Consider the following 18,797-nt stretch of genomic DNA (forward strand, 5'->3'; position numbering starts at 1 on the left):
AAGACACCTGTTAAGAGATAACACTAGCAGCCGGTTCAGAAACAGTGCGTGCAGCAGGCGCTCTATGGCAATCTATTATTTGGCATTACCAGTAACAGGTGAGCTGAGCACTCACACCGGCCCAGCTGTGATGGAGCATGCTGGGGCACAGAGCACTGAACCAGGTGGGATTCTGATGGGCTGTGAGCAGCCTGTCTGCTGAAGGCATTTCAGCCTGAGGAGTTCAAGTTCAGTGAGGTTACAAGCAGTTACAGGTAAAGTTGCCTTCAAATAATTCTACAAACAGCCCTGCTCGTGCCTTGCTGCAAGCTCTTAGAACTTTCTGGATTTCGCACCAGTGGACAGCAAGCTTCTCCCTTACCTTCCTACCGACCAAGGAAGGACTCACATTGCAGCCCTCGCTTTTCTCACACCACAAACATACAAGCTCAAACCAGAACATAAACCTTTGCTCTCCACCTACACTCACTTCACCTCGTGCTGCCCAGGAGGTACCGCGGCCACAGCCTTGTGATGCCTGGAAGCGCAGGAATAAAGGGCACCGGGAGCCAGAGGGGCATAAAAGGGGACAAAGGAGGGAGGAACAGCCTGGAGGCGCTTCTGGTATCAGAGCTCACCCAAGGCGAGGGGAAATGCTGAACTGCTGCGTTAAGAGGCAGGCGGATTTTTGCTCACCAATCTAATGAGCTAAACAGCTCTTTTCCTCTTAGGAGTCGGGCTGCCTGTGGTACCGTGCAGCAAGAACCCCTGGTGAGCAACCAGAATCCCTCCGCTCAGTAAAAAGCAGCCCGCTCTGCCTGTTAGAGCCAAGGAGGCAGAAAGAACTGCAAAATAAATAAATAAACGTGAAATTGAGAAAGACCTGCTGTGTTTTTGAGGTCTCATTACACAGAACATAAGCTTCGGTGCGGACGAGCCGACGCTCTCTGCCAGGGAGGCGCGAGGAGCGCCGCGCGCACAGTCGCTCTCCCCGCGGGGCGGGGCGGGGCGGGGCGGGAGGCGGCTCCCGGCTCCGCACTTCCCGTTTGGTTACCGGGGCCGCGGTTGCTAAGGCGCTCGGCCGCCCTCCTCCTCGTACCTGAGGCCATGCAGAGCACCGGCGGCCGCTCCACCGCCTCGGTGCTGGCCGAGCTCCAGTGGGACGATGGCTACGCCGTGCCCGTGGCCGACGCGGAGAACAGGGCGCTGGAGGACGACGTGAGCGCGGGCTGCGGCCGCGGGGCTGTGGGGCGGAGCCGAGGTTCACACACGGCGGAGGGGCGAGGGAGGCTCCGGCAGGTCGGCCCGCGGAGCTCGGGAGCGCCTGGGACACGTCTGTGTGCTGGCCGCTGCTGGGTGCCGGCAGCCTCGGTTACCTTGATCCGCAGCAGCACTTAACGGCTGCTTTTGCCGCTTGTTAAAAATGTTTCAACATTTCACTTGGCTTCTTTGAGCAAGAAGTTGCAGGTAAAAAGCACTGCCCTCCAACGGTTTTATTGACAGTTCTAACTCTTAAACAGCTACAGAAGATGGAGAGAGAAAAAACGAACCTGCAAAATCAGCTGACCGACTTTGAAGAGCGCGTGGAAGCGATGACATCTCACTTGAAGAACGTGAGGCAGGAGTTCAGCTTCACCCAGGTAAACTGGCCACCCGGCAGGCCTGTCACTGACGCTCAGGCAGCGCTGCGATCTGAGCGCCTGTCTGTGGTCGGAGTCCCTGCGTAGCAGCTTTGCAGGAGTTCCTCTGGCCTTTCATCTGGGACTTTCACAAGAAACACAACTCAAACTGTGGCCCCCAGTGATGGCAGTTGATGGTCCATAAAAAGATCCTTCCTGGATCAAATGATGGTACCTGGAAAAAAAGCCAAAAAGGACACAGTTTAGATGTAAAAAAAAAAGTCAAAGAAGAAAATGAGTGTTAGGGAAAACCATTTCTAACCTTTTTAACAGTCAAGAGTTAATTGTCAGATTCTAAAGAAGAATGAGATGGTAAAGGTGCAAGAGTGCACTTTTGTTGTGAGTCAATTGGCTAAAATGGGCTGCTTAGCTTTCTAAAGACTTCCAAGTCACAGCTGCACACCTCTAAAGTTGAGAAACTGTCCTGCAGCTGAACAACTTTCCTGCCACTGTGCTAGCTGCACACTTTAATTGGCGAGTGAGGAAAGAGGCAGCACATACCACGCAAGAGAAGCCTCTAGAAAGTGACAGATTTGTATTATGTAGGTGAAAAATCCTGTCAAATCACTTTGTCAGAAAGATTAGACATGATACTGCTGTAGGCCAGCCTGGTGGTCTCTCTCAGCACAGAACAATCAAAGCATTTAATTCCCTGTACCTTCTGAATCTTACTTAAAGCTGCTGTGAGATTAAGATTTTTATTCTAAGACACTAAGATTTAGACTATTTAGACTTTGGAAGATCAGTATCCTGAATTTAGGGTGAAATATCTTTGACTTGGGTTCCTAGGGCTATACATGGTTGATCTGGGGTATCTGATACAATGTGTGTATAAATACAATATTTACATAAAAATGCATTTACATGACAAAATCATGTCCTCTCTTTTGGTTGATTGGTGATGAGGGCCTGTTGTCTGTTGTAAAATGCTGAACTCTGTTATTCTCTAGTCTCTTTACAAAGCCAGAGAGAATGAAATTGAAACTGAACAACACTTTAAAGCCCTTGCTGAAAGAGAACATGGACGTCTTAAAAGTGAGATCAAACGTCTGGAAGATGAGACCGTTTCCTTAAGAGAAAAGAAAAACAATCAAGAAGTAAGTTTCAAAACTTTTGTAGAAGAACTTCAGTATTGCAGTTAAATTTTATTACTTTTGTCCTCACTTGCAGTTACAGAAATAATATTATGAGATTCGAGAGATCTGTCTATAATTAAAATTTTTAAACCATAATAAGGTACATAGAATGACACTTAGGTTCTCCTTGCACAAACTGGTCGAAACTTAGCAAATATTAACTAGATATTGAAAGATTTCAATTCTTAATGCCAGATACACAGCCACACATCTATGCCCCTATCTTGATAACTCTGGAAGTTGTTTTTCTTTATGGTTCACAGATTAGATTGTTGGTGTCAAGTCTTCTTTCCCCCCTACAGTAAATTCAGGGTATGATTTTGAAATGCAAAGGGTGCTTTACATAAAGGAAAAAAAAAGATTAAAATTGAATGCTGTATAACTACAGCATCTTCATATTTTACGGAACAGTCTCTTATTTTTCTACAAATTATTTACATTTTTACTTTCCACAATCTCTTTCTTCTTGTTATGTCACTTTGTACTCTCCACTCTCTCAAGACAAGGTAGCAGAATGAAGATATCGTTGCTATTCAGCTGCATCCAGATACTATCATATTTATATCAGGAAGTCTCTTCACAGTCATCCGGGACCATCTGTAAATTCATACACAGGATAAGGATCTAAGAACGAGGCGCTGAATGTGTGAGAGAGAAACTTCCCTGTGTTGCCTCAGATCAGTTTATTATGTGGTGCAAACATCTTGCACATGGGTGTCACTTGCAAAGAACTGACTTTTCTGGTTAAAATCGTTTGCATTTTAGGTTTCTGATAACTTATTGCCTTGTTTCTTCTTTAGGACATATATTAGCACTTCTCAATTATTGGACACAAAAAACAAACAAAACCAACTCAAACTACTTATGGATTCTGTTGACAACAATATGTGTGTAAACTTGCTACAGTGCTTGAAGCAGTTGTTTCAATTACTTTTTATTATTAATTATTATTTAATTAATATTTGTTAATTATTATTATATTAATAATTATATAATTATATATATAAATATATAATATTAATTAATATTATTATTTAATTATTAATTATTAGCTATTTAATATCAACCCTTAAATTTATTTCACGTTTTATTAGAATACTATAAATAAAACCACGAAGAAGTTGGAAAGCTTAAAACAACAGATGAACTGCGATGAGGAAGTTTTGGAGAGTTGGATAAAGGAATCAAATCGCAAAGATAATGATATTATCACAATCCAGAAATATGCACAACAAGATGAAGGGAAACTAGGAGTAAGTAGAAATGACTGCGATTTTCAGAAACAAAACCAGGAAAACATATTTCTTTTTTTAGCAGCTAAAGACTTTGTTATGTTGTCAGATCAGGTAAGACTGAGATTTTGTACAGTTTAAACTCATGATTTCTAATTAGCACAAGAGTGCTTGAAGAAGGCTCATTTCAAAGATAAGAGAGAACATGTTTGACAAAAGATGAAATGCATTACTGAAGACAATAACTTCTTTCTCTGTAAGGGTAACATTTAAGTTTGAAATTTTCTGAGAAAATGTACAAATAGCTAGTAAAAAAAAATTAGATAGCTGACAATTACACTTAATTCAGCAGGAAGTTTGTTCAATAATGTGAGTCAAATTTGGAAAAGTAACGTAGATTTTCTCATTAGAACTAAAATTTTTAATATTACTTAGTATAAAAGATTGCTATTTCATGCAAGAGTAATGAATATTATACATGCATATAAATAGACACTCCCATCACAAGTTCAGACTTCCTAATGGTTCGTTCCCAACTACAACATTAATTTATAAGTATCCCTTCTTTTTAGCTTTGAAATACAGTGGGGAGAAACCTGCTTTTTAGTCATTAAATATTTAACCACAAAACTTTAATTTAGACTCATAGTCTCACTGATAACATCTCCATTAGCAAGTCACATGGTATGCTAAGAAGAGTTGGGTGAAACAGCTGGTGGCAAGGAGTCCACACGCACATTATGTACGTGGTGAAAAGGTTCCTTTGGCCTTGCTCCAGTCTGGGCCTAGGGACATAAGATTATGGCCTCTTGTACGAAGAAAAATTTGGGTTCTTAGTTCTTTGTTCTGTAAAATACAATAAAATGGATGCCTCAATAACTCCATCCTCAGTTGCTGCAGAGTTTTAGAAATTTAAGATTTTAAATATATTTACTTTTAAATACAGACTATTTTCATATCATTTCATTTCAGGCACTAATCCTTCAGGTAGAAAAGTTGACCGTGCAAGCAAATCAGAAACGCAGAGCTCTTGATAATGAGCTTACAGAAACCATAACTGCTCAGGTTTGTCCATGAAGTTCTTGAAGTATCTTTTTATGTACAATTTTTTTAAAACAAGAAATCACAGGAATGCTTTTACTAAGCAGATGGAGCTCGACAAGACAGCTGAAGATTTTCGCAGAGTTCACCATGAAAGGCAAGAAGTCATCAGGCAGTGGGAGAACGCAATACAGCAGATGCAAAAAAGAGATCAACAGATCGATCACTGTGCTTTGGTAAAACTGCTTTGCCTGATTTGTATCACTATGTCAGCCTACTTTTCTATCTGTGAGATTGAGAGAAATTTTGCCACTTACTCATGAGAACAATTGTTTGGTTTTTTTAGATGCTTAGTGTTCTTTTTGTTGACCTCTATTTTATGAAGGTGTTTTCAAAGTCCATCTATTTGTGAAACATAGTCAGAATTTATTTTGAAAGCATTCTCTCTCAGTGTAAATAATAGTGCTCTGCTTGATGCTGTATCAGGTTTAATTTTCAGTCTGAAAATGCAATGCATGCCAGTTTCAGTACTGCTCTTTTGTATGACCTAAGAATCTAAGAAGCGACAAGATGGAGTGTTATTTATTTCTTAGAGTGCAAAGACAGCAGCAGTGAGGGGATTATGTCTGGGCTGTGATATAAAGAAAAGAAAAGAAAACGGTGAACCTTTAGAATTGGAAGGAGTTAGCATTTCTACAATCTGTGAACAAATGTACAAGAAGTCTTAACAGTAATCTGTCTTTTGGTTTTGCTCTAATCTAACACGTTACATAATGTAAGAAAACCTAAAGTGTTTTTCTCCCAATAGCTACTAGCAGAGTTAAAACAGGAGATGCGAAAGAAAGAAAGTGTGCTGAAAGAGAAGGCTTCCTTTTTAGTGAATGAAACTATTAATAATATGGAATATGAAAAACGAATTTCTGTTGCTGAGCGAGAAGCAACCAGTCTCCGGAGAGAGTATCAAACTCAGGATGCTTACAGAGTTCAGCTGGAGAACGAGGTGAGGATGTCCAGTCAGTGCAGAAAACCAAACTGAAGCTATAATTTCTTAATTTTGATTAGATGGAGGAAATACATGAATAGCATTTCCTTTTCTGTTCACATACTACACTCTTCAATAGTTCAACAAAACATCTGTTCTTCCCAGTTTACTCTTGATTATTTAGATCTTAAGCCTGAATTTAAACCCTTCATCGACAGCACTGAAGAAAAGCAAGCATACAGCCACTGAAATGAGCTTGTGTTCTCTGTGGTGATGGAATTAAATGAATTCATTTGCTCTTAAATGATATAACACTATTAGATGCTTCAGATGGGTCTGGCTTTTACTGTACCTAGACTCCAGTACTGTATACAGATCAGAGAAATGTCTTTCGAACAATTCCTGTCCTGTACTGCCAGAAATGAGCGTTGATTGCCCAGGGAGTCAGATTAAAATTCTTGAAAAACATTTTCTCATAGCTTTCTAATCAAAGGCAACTCTCCTGTGAATAAGAAATGTTTGATGTTGTTTATACTTATATTTAATCTGCATTTAGAGCCAGAAATGAGCCACATTGCTTCATTACTTAAATATCTGTAGTAGTTGTTCCAGGAGGTAGTTCATGAATCTGTGCAGGAGGGATACACTTAGATTACCTGAGTAAGTTTTCTCAAGAAAATGGTTTTACTGGGCTACTCTGCAATCTTGGCAATTTAAAAGTTTAATAATTTAAAAATTTAATAAAATACAGTTGAATTAAGTTGGACAGGTTTTCCATACCAGGTGGTTCATGTACTGATTTCCTAATTAATTTATTAGCTGGACATTTTGAAATCCACTGTGAACAGAACTGCTTCTCATCTGGAGTCTTTAAGAATACAGGTAACTAATATGAAGAAAGAAACTGAGGAAAAAAAAGCCAGGTAAGAAACAGACTTTTAAAAATACAGTTTGTAAGAATTACAGATATAATCAGATCCTTCTTCTAGCGAAGAATCTTAAATAACGTTAATTATTAAAGCCTCCCAGCTTCTGGTTATTTCATGTCTACTTTACTACTGTGTACAGCAATTTCTTAGTTAGAAAATATTCCTGGTAACCACTGTTTATTAAAGGGAGTGAAACAGCCAGCTAGGACCGTGGTTATCACAGCTTCCAGTTCAGTCTGTGTTATTAGGCAGCTGCTCAGTAAGATACTTGATATTTGATTTTAGAGGTGTTTTAAGTGCAACATGCATGCAACTTGTTAAATCATCTATTTTTGTTTAGACTGAGCTTCCTTAAAGAAAGAAATGCAGGTCTTTCCAACAAGTTGAAGCTTGTAACTGAGAAGACGCTCAGTGCAGAAGACAATGCTTTGAGAATGGAAGAAATGCTAAAGGAAGAAGAGAAAACATTCAAGGTAAAAATGTTTTTATGGCTTCTATAAATGAAGGTTCATTTGAATTTGCAAGCTCTTTCTAGAACAAACACTTAAGTTGGAATAATAAAACACTCCATTAAAATGAAAAACCTACTTACTGCTACTTAAAACTATTACCAGGGTGGCTAAACCATTAGCAGGGTTTCTCTACTCGCGTCTGTGGCGGATAACCTAAGATGACACTGAGCTTGGCAGCTCTGGAGCTTCAGGGTAGTATTTTAACTTGGATGCGCTATTCTTGAAGAGTATTTTAATGTATTAGTCAGAAAGATGCTTTCCATCAACATTAGCTACACATGACTTTTTGTGGCATCTATTAATTTGCTGTGAAGAGATACTTACAGGAACAATGTGGATGAAATCTCGCCATTTTACGCTTTAGTGCTCTGATACTTCTTCTATCTCTGCCAATACACTGTTGTGCCACCAAGCTTACTGAATATCCTTGTGCTATTGACAACCACATTTAAAGAGAGGGGGGAAAAATTCTACTAAATCATTTAGATATGCAAGAGAGACTATGAAAATAAGGTCAAATCTTGATCCAGTTTCAGTTGATGAATCAGTAATTATTTCCACTAGGTTCAGAAATATACCTCAAAATTGGACACAGGAAATTAAAAAGCTTACTTCTTCAGTTCCTCTGCTTGAGTATGATCCAGGGTCTGCTGAAGTCAGTGCAAAATTCTATAGTCCTTAATAGATTCAATACTAAACTCACCTTGCTTTTTCCATCCTGAGTTTTTGATTAGGAATTACACTTGCTGTCAAGTTCAGCTACAAAAAAATCTGATGGGTGAATCTGGTAATGAACTTCTAAAGGATCTAATTCATCTTACAACGTTACTAAAGCCAGCAAGATCATTCACAAGCAAAATTCACAATGCATACTTATAAAATCAAAAATAAGTGCACTTTTAATCAATTTGAAGAGTGAATTCTGTAGTGTTTTGCTTTATTAATTAGAATGTGCATATTCAGACTCTGTACTGGAGCTGTAGTAAAGATAATTGAGCCTTTCAGAACAGGACTCTCAAAGGCAGCAATGCCACTTATCTCATTTTTGCAGTGTACCTTACAAGAAACAAGTATACAGAGCTGCCTGAGCTTTGGAAGGTCTTTTGTCATTTGGGGTCGTGGCGGGGAGTAGTGGAAGGATGGGAAGGAAGAGAGCTGCCTTCTTGTTAGGGTTACTCAAAAAACAAATTCTATTCTGTTCCATAACATTCCTGGTTCCCTGAAATGTTCAGCACTGTCTTTGTCCTAGCAAACCCTCCTCAGACCTCATTTACTGGACCGATTCCTGTGTCAGTGGTAACTTACCTCTGTGGATAAGGAAGTGATGTACAAATGTGTACTTAAGTTCATATAATAGGATAAGATCAAAGTTAAGGCAAAAAACCTTTTCTCTTGAGTCAGTTTTTTTCATTGACAGCCATTTTGAAGACCTGTGAAATTCCATATTCTTATTAATGGATATAGTATTGAAATTTTTTAGCTCCCTACATATGATTAATAAATCTTCCCAACTTACTTAATGATTAATTTGCCACTAGGAAAAAGAAGCAGAACTGGACCACCTAAAAGAAGTATTTTTCAAGAAAACTCAGGAGCTAAAGGTGCAGATGGATAAGGAGAAATGTGTTCTGGCAGAAGTTGAGGGAAGTCGAGCATCACTTAAAAATCTTAACAGCCGTCTGCGCAGACTTGATGCAGATGCATTAAAACAACAGGAATTGATATATAACCAGGTAAAACTGATATATAACCAGGCAAAATGTCAACACACTTTTCTATTCTGATTGTTCCCAGGTATAATGAGAATAAGTTGCTCAAGTTCTGTAATCCCTGTCTGTCTTTTGAAATTCTTGCAATGCTGTGCAGTGTTAATCTGAAGTCTGCATTTCTGTCTCTAAATGTATCAGTAAAATTGAAATAACTGAAACTTGCTGTGTATCACCTATGTTATGTTCATATGTATCTTGTTACTTTTTGGATCTGATACTTTTCCCACTAATTTCTCAAATCAGTTCTTTTCTTTGATCCCTGTGAACCATGGACACCTCAGGGTAAATTTTTAAAGCAATACAAGAGGTACATGCCAAAATCCTTTTATTTACTAATTGGATTTTGTGCAAATTTCTTATGCACTACTTTGAAAATTTGCTCTTTTATATTGGCATCCACTGGTAACAGCAAGATGGCAGCTATGCTGTAAGCCTCCCTTAGAGCAGACTGCTGAGCGTGCTTTGTTATTCTTCTAGCAGATTACTTCTGAGCCATCTCTGCACATCAGTCATCTAAGAATATTCTGATGTTTTACATTTATGAGGTCTATAAGCCATAAATTACTGTAAAACAATAGCTTAATTAGGTGACTATCCTAAAGCAACATTTAGATCCAGCATTCTAGCTTTATAGGAAGGCTAGAATTGCTTATCTCAGACTATGAATTCACTTTCAAATATTTTAACAGGATTTTTATATTCAGCAAGTACAGAGACGTCTGTCACGGTTAGAAGGGGAGGTTAATGCAGATGAAAAACAAGTTTTGGAAGAAAAAGTTGCTGAACTTAAGAAAGCCTTGGAAGAAAAGAAAAGTGCATATGATCTTTTAAATGCACAGCACAAGAAACTTCAGGTATCTTCCTTAGAACATGAGGTTGACTGTGTTATATGTTTATAGCCTGCAGTATTATTGGAGTCGGATAGTTTTATGAAGATGAACTAAGAATATCAAAGTCGTGGCCAGACATGACTGCAGATGTTTTAATTTTTTTTAATGGACCAAAATACAAGATTATATTAATGCTGCCTTATTGGCTGAAGTATGTATGTTGTTTAAATAAGAATTAAGTACCAGACTTCAAATGAAGCAATGACATCAATATTGCAACAGCACTCTCCATCAGGACTGCAGTGCTCTAGGCACTGCTTATGTGGCAGAATACAGACACATGGACAAAAGATGGTTATGGCACCTGGCTCCAGCACTTAATTCTTTTCATTTAAATATACCAGTAGCTTTTTGTGCAACTTTCATTAACAGAAATAAATTAAATATAACTTAATTACGTATAACTACATATAATTACATAAAATTGAATTAAACAGAGTGATGTCCATTTCATCAAAAGAGCAATGGATAAGACAGGAGAAGAAGCAAGTGGTCTGATGATCAAGATAAACGAACTAAATCTTTTCAATGAGAAATCAGATCAAGAGTTAAAAAAAGCTAAAGCCATTAAGCAGGTACTGTATTATTTTGCATTTTTTCTAATACAAGGCACTATTTTTCCCCCTAATGTACAGAAATTCATGTGAAGGTTGGTTGTCTTGCCTGGAACTACATTTTATCCATAACAAACCCCTATTTTATAATGTTACATCTTCCATCCCCAATTTTTATTTGAAGTCATTTTCATCACTGTAATCTTACCTAAAAATGATACTTTCTTAGTTTGAGACCTTTCTGGCATTTGATAGGAGATGATGATTGAAGATAATCTCCTAAAACTGGAATTGAAGCGTCTTCAAGATACACTCTGTAATAAGACAGAGAAGGTTTTAACACTGGAAAAGCAGAAGTTGGAGTTAAAGAAAGCCATAGCAGAAAGGACTGAGGAAATTAAGATCCACAAGGCAATGCTGGATTCCCAGATCAGACTCGTGGATCAGGAACGGCAGCGCATAAGGTAATGCTGATTTTCAAAATCCCCGGTGCAGCAACTCCAAAACAACATTACAATTTAAAACTTCATTTAAAAATATAAAAGTCCTAACCGATCATCCTTCAGTTCATTCAGTTCTTTCATCTGAAACTGAGAAAAAAAACAAAGTAAAAAGATTTTCTCAAGTACCTTTTCCATATGAGCTTGCTTGAAAAAAAGGCATTTTAACCAATTTTACCGGTTGGAGGAAGTGAGAACGAAGTAAATCTTGCTGTTAGTCATGTACTGCAACAGCTGAGGCTAACAAGCAATCTTCTCTGAAAACTGGAGCATTAACCACTAGACAGATCTCTGTCTTTGCTGTCCATTCTCACTGATCAGTGAGAGACTACAACTTATTCTGTTACTGAAGATCCCCTACAGTATTGAGAAGCCTCAGTCGCAGGCATTTTGTCTGAAGCACATGTTGTGTGTGCAACTCTTCATTTTTCAAAATAATCAGGAAATGTGCAGTCAGTGGCTGGAGCACGAGAAAGTACTCAAAGAGTTTAAAACTCGTACAGTATGGGTGTTCTTTTATTTTTACATTAAAAAAACTGTACTTAGTTATCTGCTCTATATAGCAAAAAATAAAATCTGCTCAGCTATGTGGATCTTACTTCTTGCCAATGTACTGTAATACAGAAGATGCCATCTGACAAAGCAACCACATAAAAAAACCTTTTCCCTTCTACAATAATCACTCTGAAGCATTTGGAACAAGCTTTAACTCTTAAATGCCAGTGTCTGTATCTAGTAAAAAATCAATGCTTTAGCAGCTGAACTCTGAAGTGTGGCAGGGTTTTTATTCACTCCTCTGCTAACCCCACCCCACAATAGGAAATTAGAATGAATTGGTGTGACTAAAACTTAACTGCTCACCAAGAGCACAGAATGGGTGTCTTTTTCCTTTGGTAATTACGCAGCTAATTGATACTTCCATGTAATTTGATTTGAGGTGTTTGCTTGCTGTTGCTTGCTCTCATCTCAAAGTGGCAATATTAAGATAGGATCAGCAGGGGGCAGCTTGCGCAGCTGCAGGATTTAAATGCCAAACCTTTAAACGTTTTCAGGGAGGACTGTGGCACAGCCCTTCATAATGTTATGATCTGAAATGTGAAAATAAATCTGACTCATTTTAGAACTAAAAACAGTAAATAAGCAGAAAAACAGGTGACTGTGGCTGGGAGGATACAGAAAGCATCAAAAACCAGGAGCAGCACAAATGCTGCCTTACCCGCATCCTCATAGAGAGGCAGGCTGCAGGTCTAACAATAATTTAAGCTGCTGCAGCAAACTGCACACAGAATGCTGCTAGACAAACATTTGCTCATCTCATTTATTTTTCCCCCAAATACTTTAGTGCTGAATTTCAAGATTGCCTAAATAAAATTGATAAACTGAGATGCAGATATGAAATTCTTACTGTTATCATGATGCCACCTGAAGGAGAAGAGGAGAAAACTCAGGCCTACTATGTAATAAAGGTATTTTATTATGCTTGTGTTCAACTTAGAATCACAGGATCACCAAGACTGGAAAAGACCTCCAAGATCATCCACTCCAACCGCCCACCTATCACCAATATTTCCCACTAAACCACATCCCTCAGTACAACATCTATGCATTTCTTGATTTCTTAGCTGAAATCCAAAAAGATTTTATCTGCTGGCCTCTCTCGGTGAACTAGATAGGTGACCTTGTCACAAAAGGAAATTAAGTTAGTTAAGCAGAACTTTTCCTTTGTGAATCTGTTGGCTGTAACCAATGACTATGTTGTTTGTGATGTGTTTTTCACTAACTCCCAAAATAATCTCCATAATTTTATCAGGCAGCAAAGTGAGACTGTCAGGCCTGTAGTTACCAGGATCTTCTTTCTTTTCTTGAAAATTAAGACTCTTCCCAGCTTCCCATCAGCTGGGACCCCTCCTGATTCCCAAGACTGTTGAAAAATGATTGTGAGAGTTCTCACAAAAACATCAACCCTTCTTTCAGTAACTTGGAATGAATCCATTGGGTCCCACTGACTTATGTGCATCCAGCTTCTAGTGTTGTAAATACCTACTTCTTCCAGTAACTCAAATTTCAGTCCAATCCTCACAAAGACAACCTCTGGATTTACCTAGGATTTTAACCCCCTAAATATCCAACATATTCTTCTCTGTGTAATTGTCCTAATGTTTTTAGTATGCATTCAGTCACCTAAGATACCAGTTTTATTTTCAGGCTGCACAGGAAAAGGAAGCACTTAAGCGTGAAGGTGATGATTTAGATTCAAAGATCAGTAAAGCTGAAAATGAAATTGTTGCTCTTGAAAACACCCTGCAAATACTTAATAACTGCAACAGCAATTACCGAAACTCTTTCAAGGAAGTCACTGAGACAAGTATGTAAAATGTAAATTACTGTTTGCTGTGAGTTACAGATGATGGTATAACTGCTATACAGTGGGGAAATGCAGTGGCACAAAAGAATGAATCACAGCCAGACTAAACTTGTAGTAGCAAAAGGGAGTGAAATTGACACACTACTATTATTAGTTCAGCAAGGCTGAGCAGAGTAACCACAGAAAACGTTCACATTCTTCCATCTGATTTATGTGAACATCCTCTAGGCCTATATAAATACTGCAAAGGAACATTTGGAAGAAGCAGAGCATAAAGATAATTACTGGGAAAATCATTAATGGGAGAAAGGAATGACAAATGAAGTATGTAGATAGAGTTGCACAACATAAGAAGCACTACTTTCCCTGCAGTGCTGCATCTCACACTGTAACCAGCTCAAATTGCAGGTACAAAACAAACTATGCCACTGATCAGCTTCTGGTGTCAACTGAACTAGCTGGGTCACAAAATACCCAGAGCAACTGGACTGCAACTCTAGCTCAGTTACAGCCAGCTTAGGTACACGCACTCCTAGTGAATGCAGATCCTTTAGCTAAGCTATCATATATGGTTCTCACGTGGAAGGGGAGAGGAAAAAGTAGTAACCTCTCATCCAGGAAAATGATTAAGAAAAGCAAGAGAAACTGCACTGTTTTAAGGTAGTGTCAGCTAAAATAATGAACTATAAACTCTTTTGGATATTGGAAATCTCAGAATTCTGGAACTTATCTTCACCTATGATTTCTGTCATAATCTTGTATTATTTTCAGTGGAACTTCCTTTATTTAGCTTATAAAAAGCATCACTATGAGCGATTATATAAATTTAATCCTAGAAGATATTTAACTTGTGTGTCTTCTCCTAGCTCTAAGAACACTGGATTTAAAATCATTATCTTCCATAAAGCTAGTAAGTGATTTGGAACAAGTAAGGGAATGTAACAAAAATATCTTAAATCTTGAGGTATCTGTAACACTTTAACTAACAAAGTCATATTCTGCAGTGCAACTATATTCAAGTACAACTTATTTTGAAATGGAAATTGTGTTGTGTACAACTCTGCCTCATTGTTTGGGATCACAGGTGAGGAGTATGAGGAAAAACTGAAACTAGAAGAAGAGAAAAGGGTTGCTGATGAAAAATACAGATACAAACGAAGACAAGTCCGGGAACTTCAGGAATATCTGAAGGTAAAGTACAAGCAAAAGTTCCAGTCAGACATGGCTGCAGCACGTAGTTCAATCCATACAAACCATCTCATCAAAAGAATAGGAAATTCTGGAACAACTTTTGCCTCATTCTCTTTTACAACTTATACTTTGTATCAATATATGCAAATTTTTATGTAAGGCTCTACATATCCTTTAAAAACTGCTTATCTGCATTTCCTTGAGTCACAACTGAACAGCAGGCTTTTTAGTCACGTATGCCTTACAGATCCAAAATCCCAAATCCACGGTGAATAATGCTCTGCACTGACATCCAAGAAAGCAGTTACATCTTTGTAGCACATTGTATCAACTTGTCCAGTATTGCAGGTTTTAAAATCGACCCATCTTGCCTCCCCTGGCACTTTTTTGTCTATCAGTATTAAAGGTGCTCCAGTTTGTCTACACAGTATTACAGTTTAGCTCGAGGAAGCTCTATGTGATTCTTATAAGGAGAAGGATAATCTGTGTTCAGGCTCCACAACGGAGACTTCTCTTGGTTCCACTTATAATTAGAAAGCATGCCAGGCCCTTAAGAAATAGCATAACTTAATTAAGATTTCACACATTGAAATTAATATATCCTCAAACAGAAGAAACCTAAGGCATGCTGTTATACCCTACACAACTGTTCCAAGCCTGTAGGTCAACATTCTTTTTGCTTATTTTACCTCCACATAACATAGCTGTCGTCCCTCTTCTTTGATGTCAGAAATGTTTTCTTAAGCTAGGTTTGTCTTCATTGGACATTAAATTCTAGGGAGCTCTTAAAGAATATACTTTCCTGCCTTTTTATTAGTTAACTGAAAACAGAGCCACCCTTATAGAGCTGGTTTTGCTCACTCCAGCTGCTGCATCCCATCTCTTTTCTTGGGAAACAAATGAAGAATGTTATTTTTCTTGGGACAGCTCGCAAGGGAAAGTATGGCTCTGCAATGTTTGGTACTACACTGCATAAATCATTTGTAGATGCAACTCACAGCCACATCTAGAAACACATGCCTGTAATTTCATTATTCATACCTTTAAAGTCAGTGGGAATTTACTAAATTAATTAGTGGTCCTTTGTGCAAGTATTCATCCATTGAATAGTCCGAGAGAGCTGCAGTACCATTACTACTATTTGCTTGAGCAACATTTAGAAACAAGTAGTAGCAATAACAGATCCTCTGACAAAAACTGAAAGGACATCAGAACTGCTTTACAACTTAGAACTACTCTTCAAATGCATTTGCAGAGCATGGAAAAAAACTTGGATTCACTACTGAAGCAGGAGGCCATCTTTCAAGAGCAAAATAAGGAAAAACAAACTGTTATATTGCAGCTGAACAAAGACATAGAAGAACAGAAGCCAAAGCTAGAAAGGGTTATCAAACAGGTCTGTATGTTGGTTAACAACTTGTAACATTAGTGGTCAACAGCTGTTCTGTGTTAAGACCCCAGCACTTGAACTCAGCAGGTTTCTACAAGGAAACTGCATCTCCATCACAGCATGTTTTAAACTTACTTATGTTAGTGTTCCAGACTCTCCAGAGAGATTCAGTCCCTAAGGAAAACTAAAACAGAAACACAGGAAGAGAAAGACATTGATCTCCGTGCACTGAAGAACTTCAGCAAAACCATCAACAAATTGCTAGCTGATGTTCTAAATGCAAATCCTGATTTAACTACATCCTTTCAGAAGTACTTTCACCAGGTGAGCTTTCCAGTTAACCTGCCAGTAAAATCCTGATTTATATCAAGGCCTACTGACAAGGTGTCTTTCAAGTGCAACTGCCTAATTCAGCAATGAAGTACAGTACTTAACAGTACAACAGCAAAAAAATGTGCTCATCAGCTTTCAATATACATTTAAATACAAAGCATTATAAACTCTCCTGCTGTGCTGTATCCTATTACACAACTTTTTTTCTCCTCCAAATTTTCTAGTTCAATCTAGAGCTGCCAACAGTTGTTTCTGTTGGAGGTAGTCAAAGTTCTCGATCGCCATCCACACAAAGCTCACTGTCTTCTAGCAGGTAAGTGCTAACAGTGTTCTTTTGTGGAGGGTGGGGAGGTGCTCATTTATTTTAAACTAAAAGCTAAAACATCAAAATTATTCCCTACACGATAAAATTCCTTACTCTTGCAGGTTTTCTCCGTCTTGCCTCTGCTTACACTTACTATGAAAGTTTCTCCCTCCTTTCGGTCTACTAGATTATTTTTAGCACAGAATTAAGTTTAAAATTCACAGTTGAAAATAAATTAATTTTTCTGCAGTTATTGTTCTGTTCTTCTAATTGTGCTGTCACTTACAAGTGGTCTCACATACAAAGTGGTCTTACAAGCACAAATTTGAGCTCAACCAGACTTGGCTGTTAAGTTTGTAAGCTCCCTTTCGTAATTAATCAGGAAAGACAGGCCTATACTATTTAATTGTTACCTTTCTCCTCTCTCCAACGGACATTTGATTAACAGTGCATGAAACATACTGAATCAGGTGTGGTCTAACAGCATTTCCACAGGTTACTTAAGCCGTTAGTGTCAATGTCTGCCAAACTTCTGTAGTGCATTTCCCTAGAACAGACACTGATTTTGTACACTGATGAATAAATTTTTGTTTTTCAGGTCCTCCAGAAGCACAAATTCAGCCTCTAGTCAGACTTCGTTGCTCAAAGTCATAGACTTGAACTTATCTGTCAACATTCCTGCAGAAGCAGCTGCTGCCAGTTCACCACCATCCAGCAGAACTAGCAACTCTGACAGTTCAAATCACTACTCTTAAATAATCTTTTGAAGGCCACGATGAAGGCTTCTAAATTGTTTAAGCTGAAACTTAATTTATGCAGGTCTGCTGGCAATTAGACCACTATAACTTTAAAATAAAACTTAAAGTAAGCAATATATTATTTACTATAATGGATGTTTTGCATAAGTTAACCTTTAAATATCTTCCTGATTCTGCTGTTGAACAAAAGACCTGCGAGACCTTTTAGAAACCAGTAATTCACATGCTCAATGAAAATAGCTTTAACATAACTAACGTCAGTTTTAGTTAACTGGTATCTCACAATTACTGCAGTCTGCACAACTCAGAACTCCAGGTAGTCAGCTGACTGCATTATGCCTATTCTGTGCTTGCAAAAGCTGCAGCAGGGGCAATAAATCTGTAAAAAGGATCAAGCTTAATCTTAATTACAAAGATGTCACATATTTCTGTAACTGTCTTTCTTACCTTAACAGCAATGCGGAACATTTGCAACAACCCAGACATTAGTAGTTGTGCACTGTTTCCAGGTCACTCTTGACTTCTTACAGCCATCTTACCATAATCAAGAGATGATGGTATACAATAGTGTAGTCAAAGTCAGTAAAACACTGCTTTGCAAGATTACATGCTACCTTTTGGCAACTGACATATTAAGAATTACTCTGCAGAGGTACAGATGAAATGAAATACAACTGGTATTATACATATCATTAGCCAGATGTTAGCTAGTACTACAGTACTAATAAATAATAATAAATTTCTTTTTACAGAAACATTAGAGAATGTGTTTGATATACCTAAAGAGCACAAGGCATTTGTCTTCTCCCAGACACTGGAGGGTTCAATTCACTAGAGCTGCACATAAAATAACCACTGCACCTCTATCAAACAGCCCAGCAACAGTAACAAAAAACCAAGACACAAAATTAAGAAAATTTATTGATCAAACGAGTTATATATGTTGATGGCATATGAATTTAATTTAGTATTCCACCTTCAATGGCTGGAAGTTAAAGCTTGAAGCAATAGTCAGTTGTATCCAAGGGGAAGAAAAACAAAAAACAAATTCCTGCTGTTAAAGTGTATTTGATGGAAGTTCCACAGCCACAGTCCAAGAGAATCAAATGATTTCATTCCATCACACAAAGCATACCGTACAGGAACATCTTGAGAGGATAAGAAAATTTGATTCTAAATAATAATCAATATCTTATGTAAGGTATCATTGCATCTCTTTCCACCACAAAAATCTTTACCTTAAGAACTCTTTG

At 38.1% G+C, this 18,797-nt stretch overlaps 1 protein-coding gene across 1 annotated transcript; it reads left to right on the top strand.

Moving 5' to 3' along the window:
- Window positions 1-1,086: 1,086 nt before the first annotated feature.
- Window positions 1,087-17,541, top strand: CCDC39 (coiled-coil domain 39 molecular ruler complex subunit; the record flags this gene model as incomplete). Its single annotated transcript, XM_079539635.1, has 20 exons — window positions 1,087-1,197; window positions 1,500-1,619; window positions 2,609-2,755; window positions 3,889-4,047; window positions 4,999-5,091; window positions 5,175-5,303; window positions 5,876-6,067; window positions 6,869-6,972; window positions 7,319-7,451; window positions 9,029-9,223; window positions 9,949-10,113; window positions 10,587-10,724; window positions 10,959-11,167; window positions 12,546-12,669; window positions 13,409-13,568; window positions 14,653-14,759; window positions 16,015-16,155; window positions 16,294-16,473; window positions 16,707-16,795; window positions 17,385-17,541. 20 exons carry the CDS (start codon window positions 1,087-1,089, stop codon window positions 17,539-17,541), a joined length of 2,853 nt encoding a protein of 950 aa, XP_079395761.1.
- Window positions 17,542-18,797: the final 1,256 nt, after the last annotated feature.

This window comes from Tetrao urogallus (assembly GCF_951394365.1).
Source record: "Tetrao urogallus genome assembly, chromosome: 9".
NCBI lineage: Eukaryota > Metazoa > Chordata > Aves > Galliformes > Phasianidae > Tetrao > Tetrao urogallus.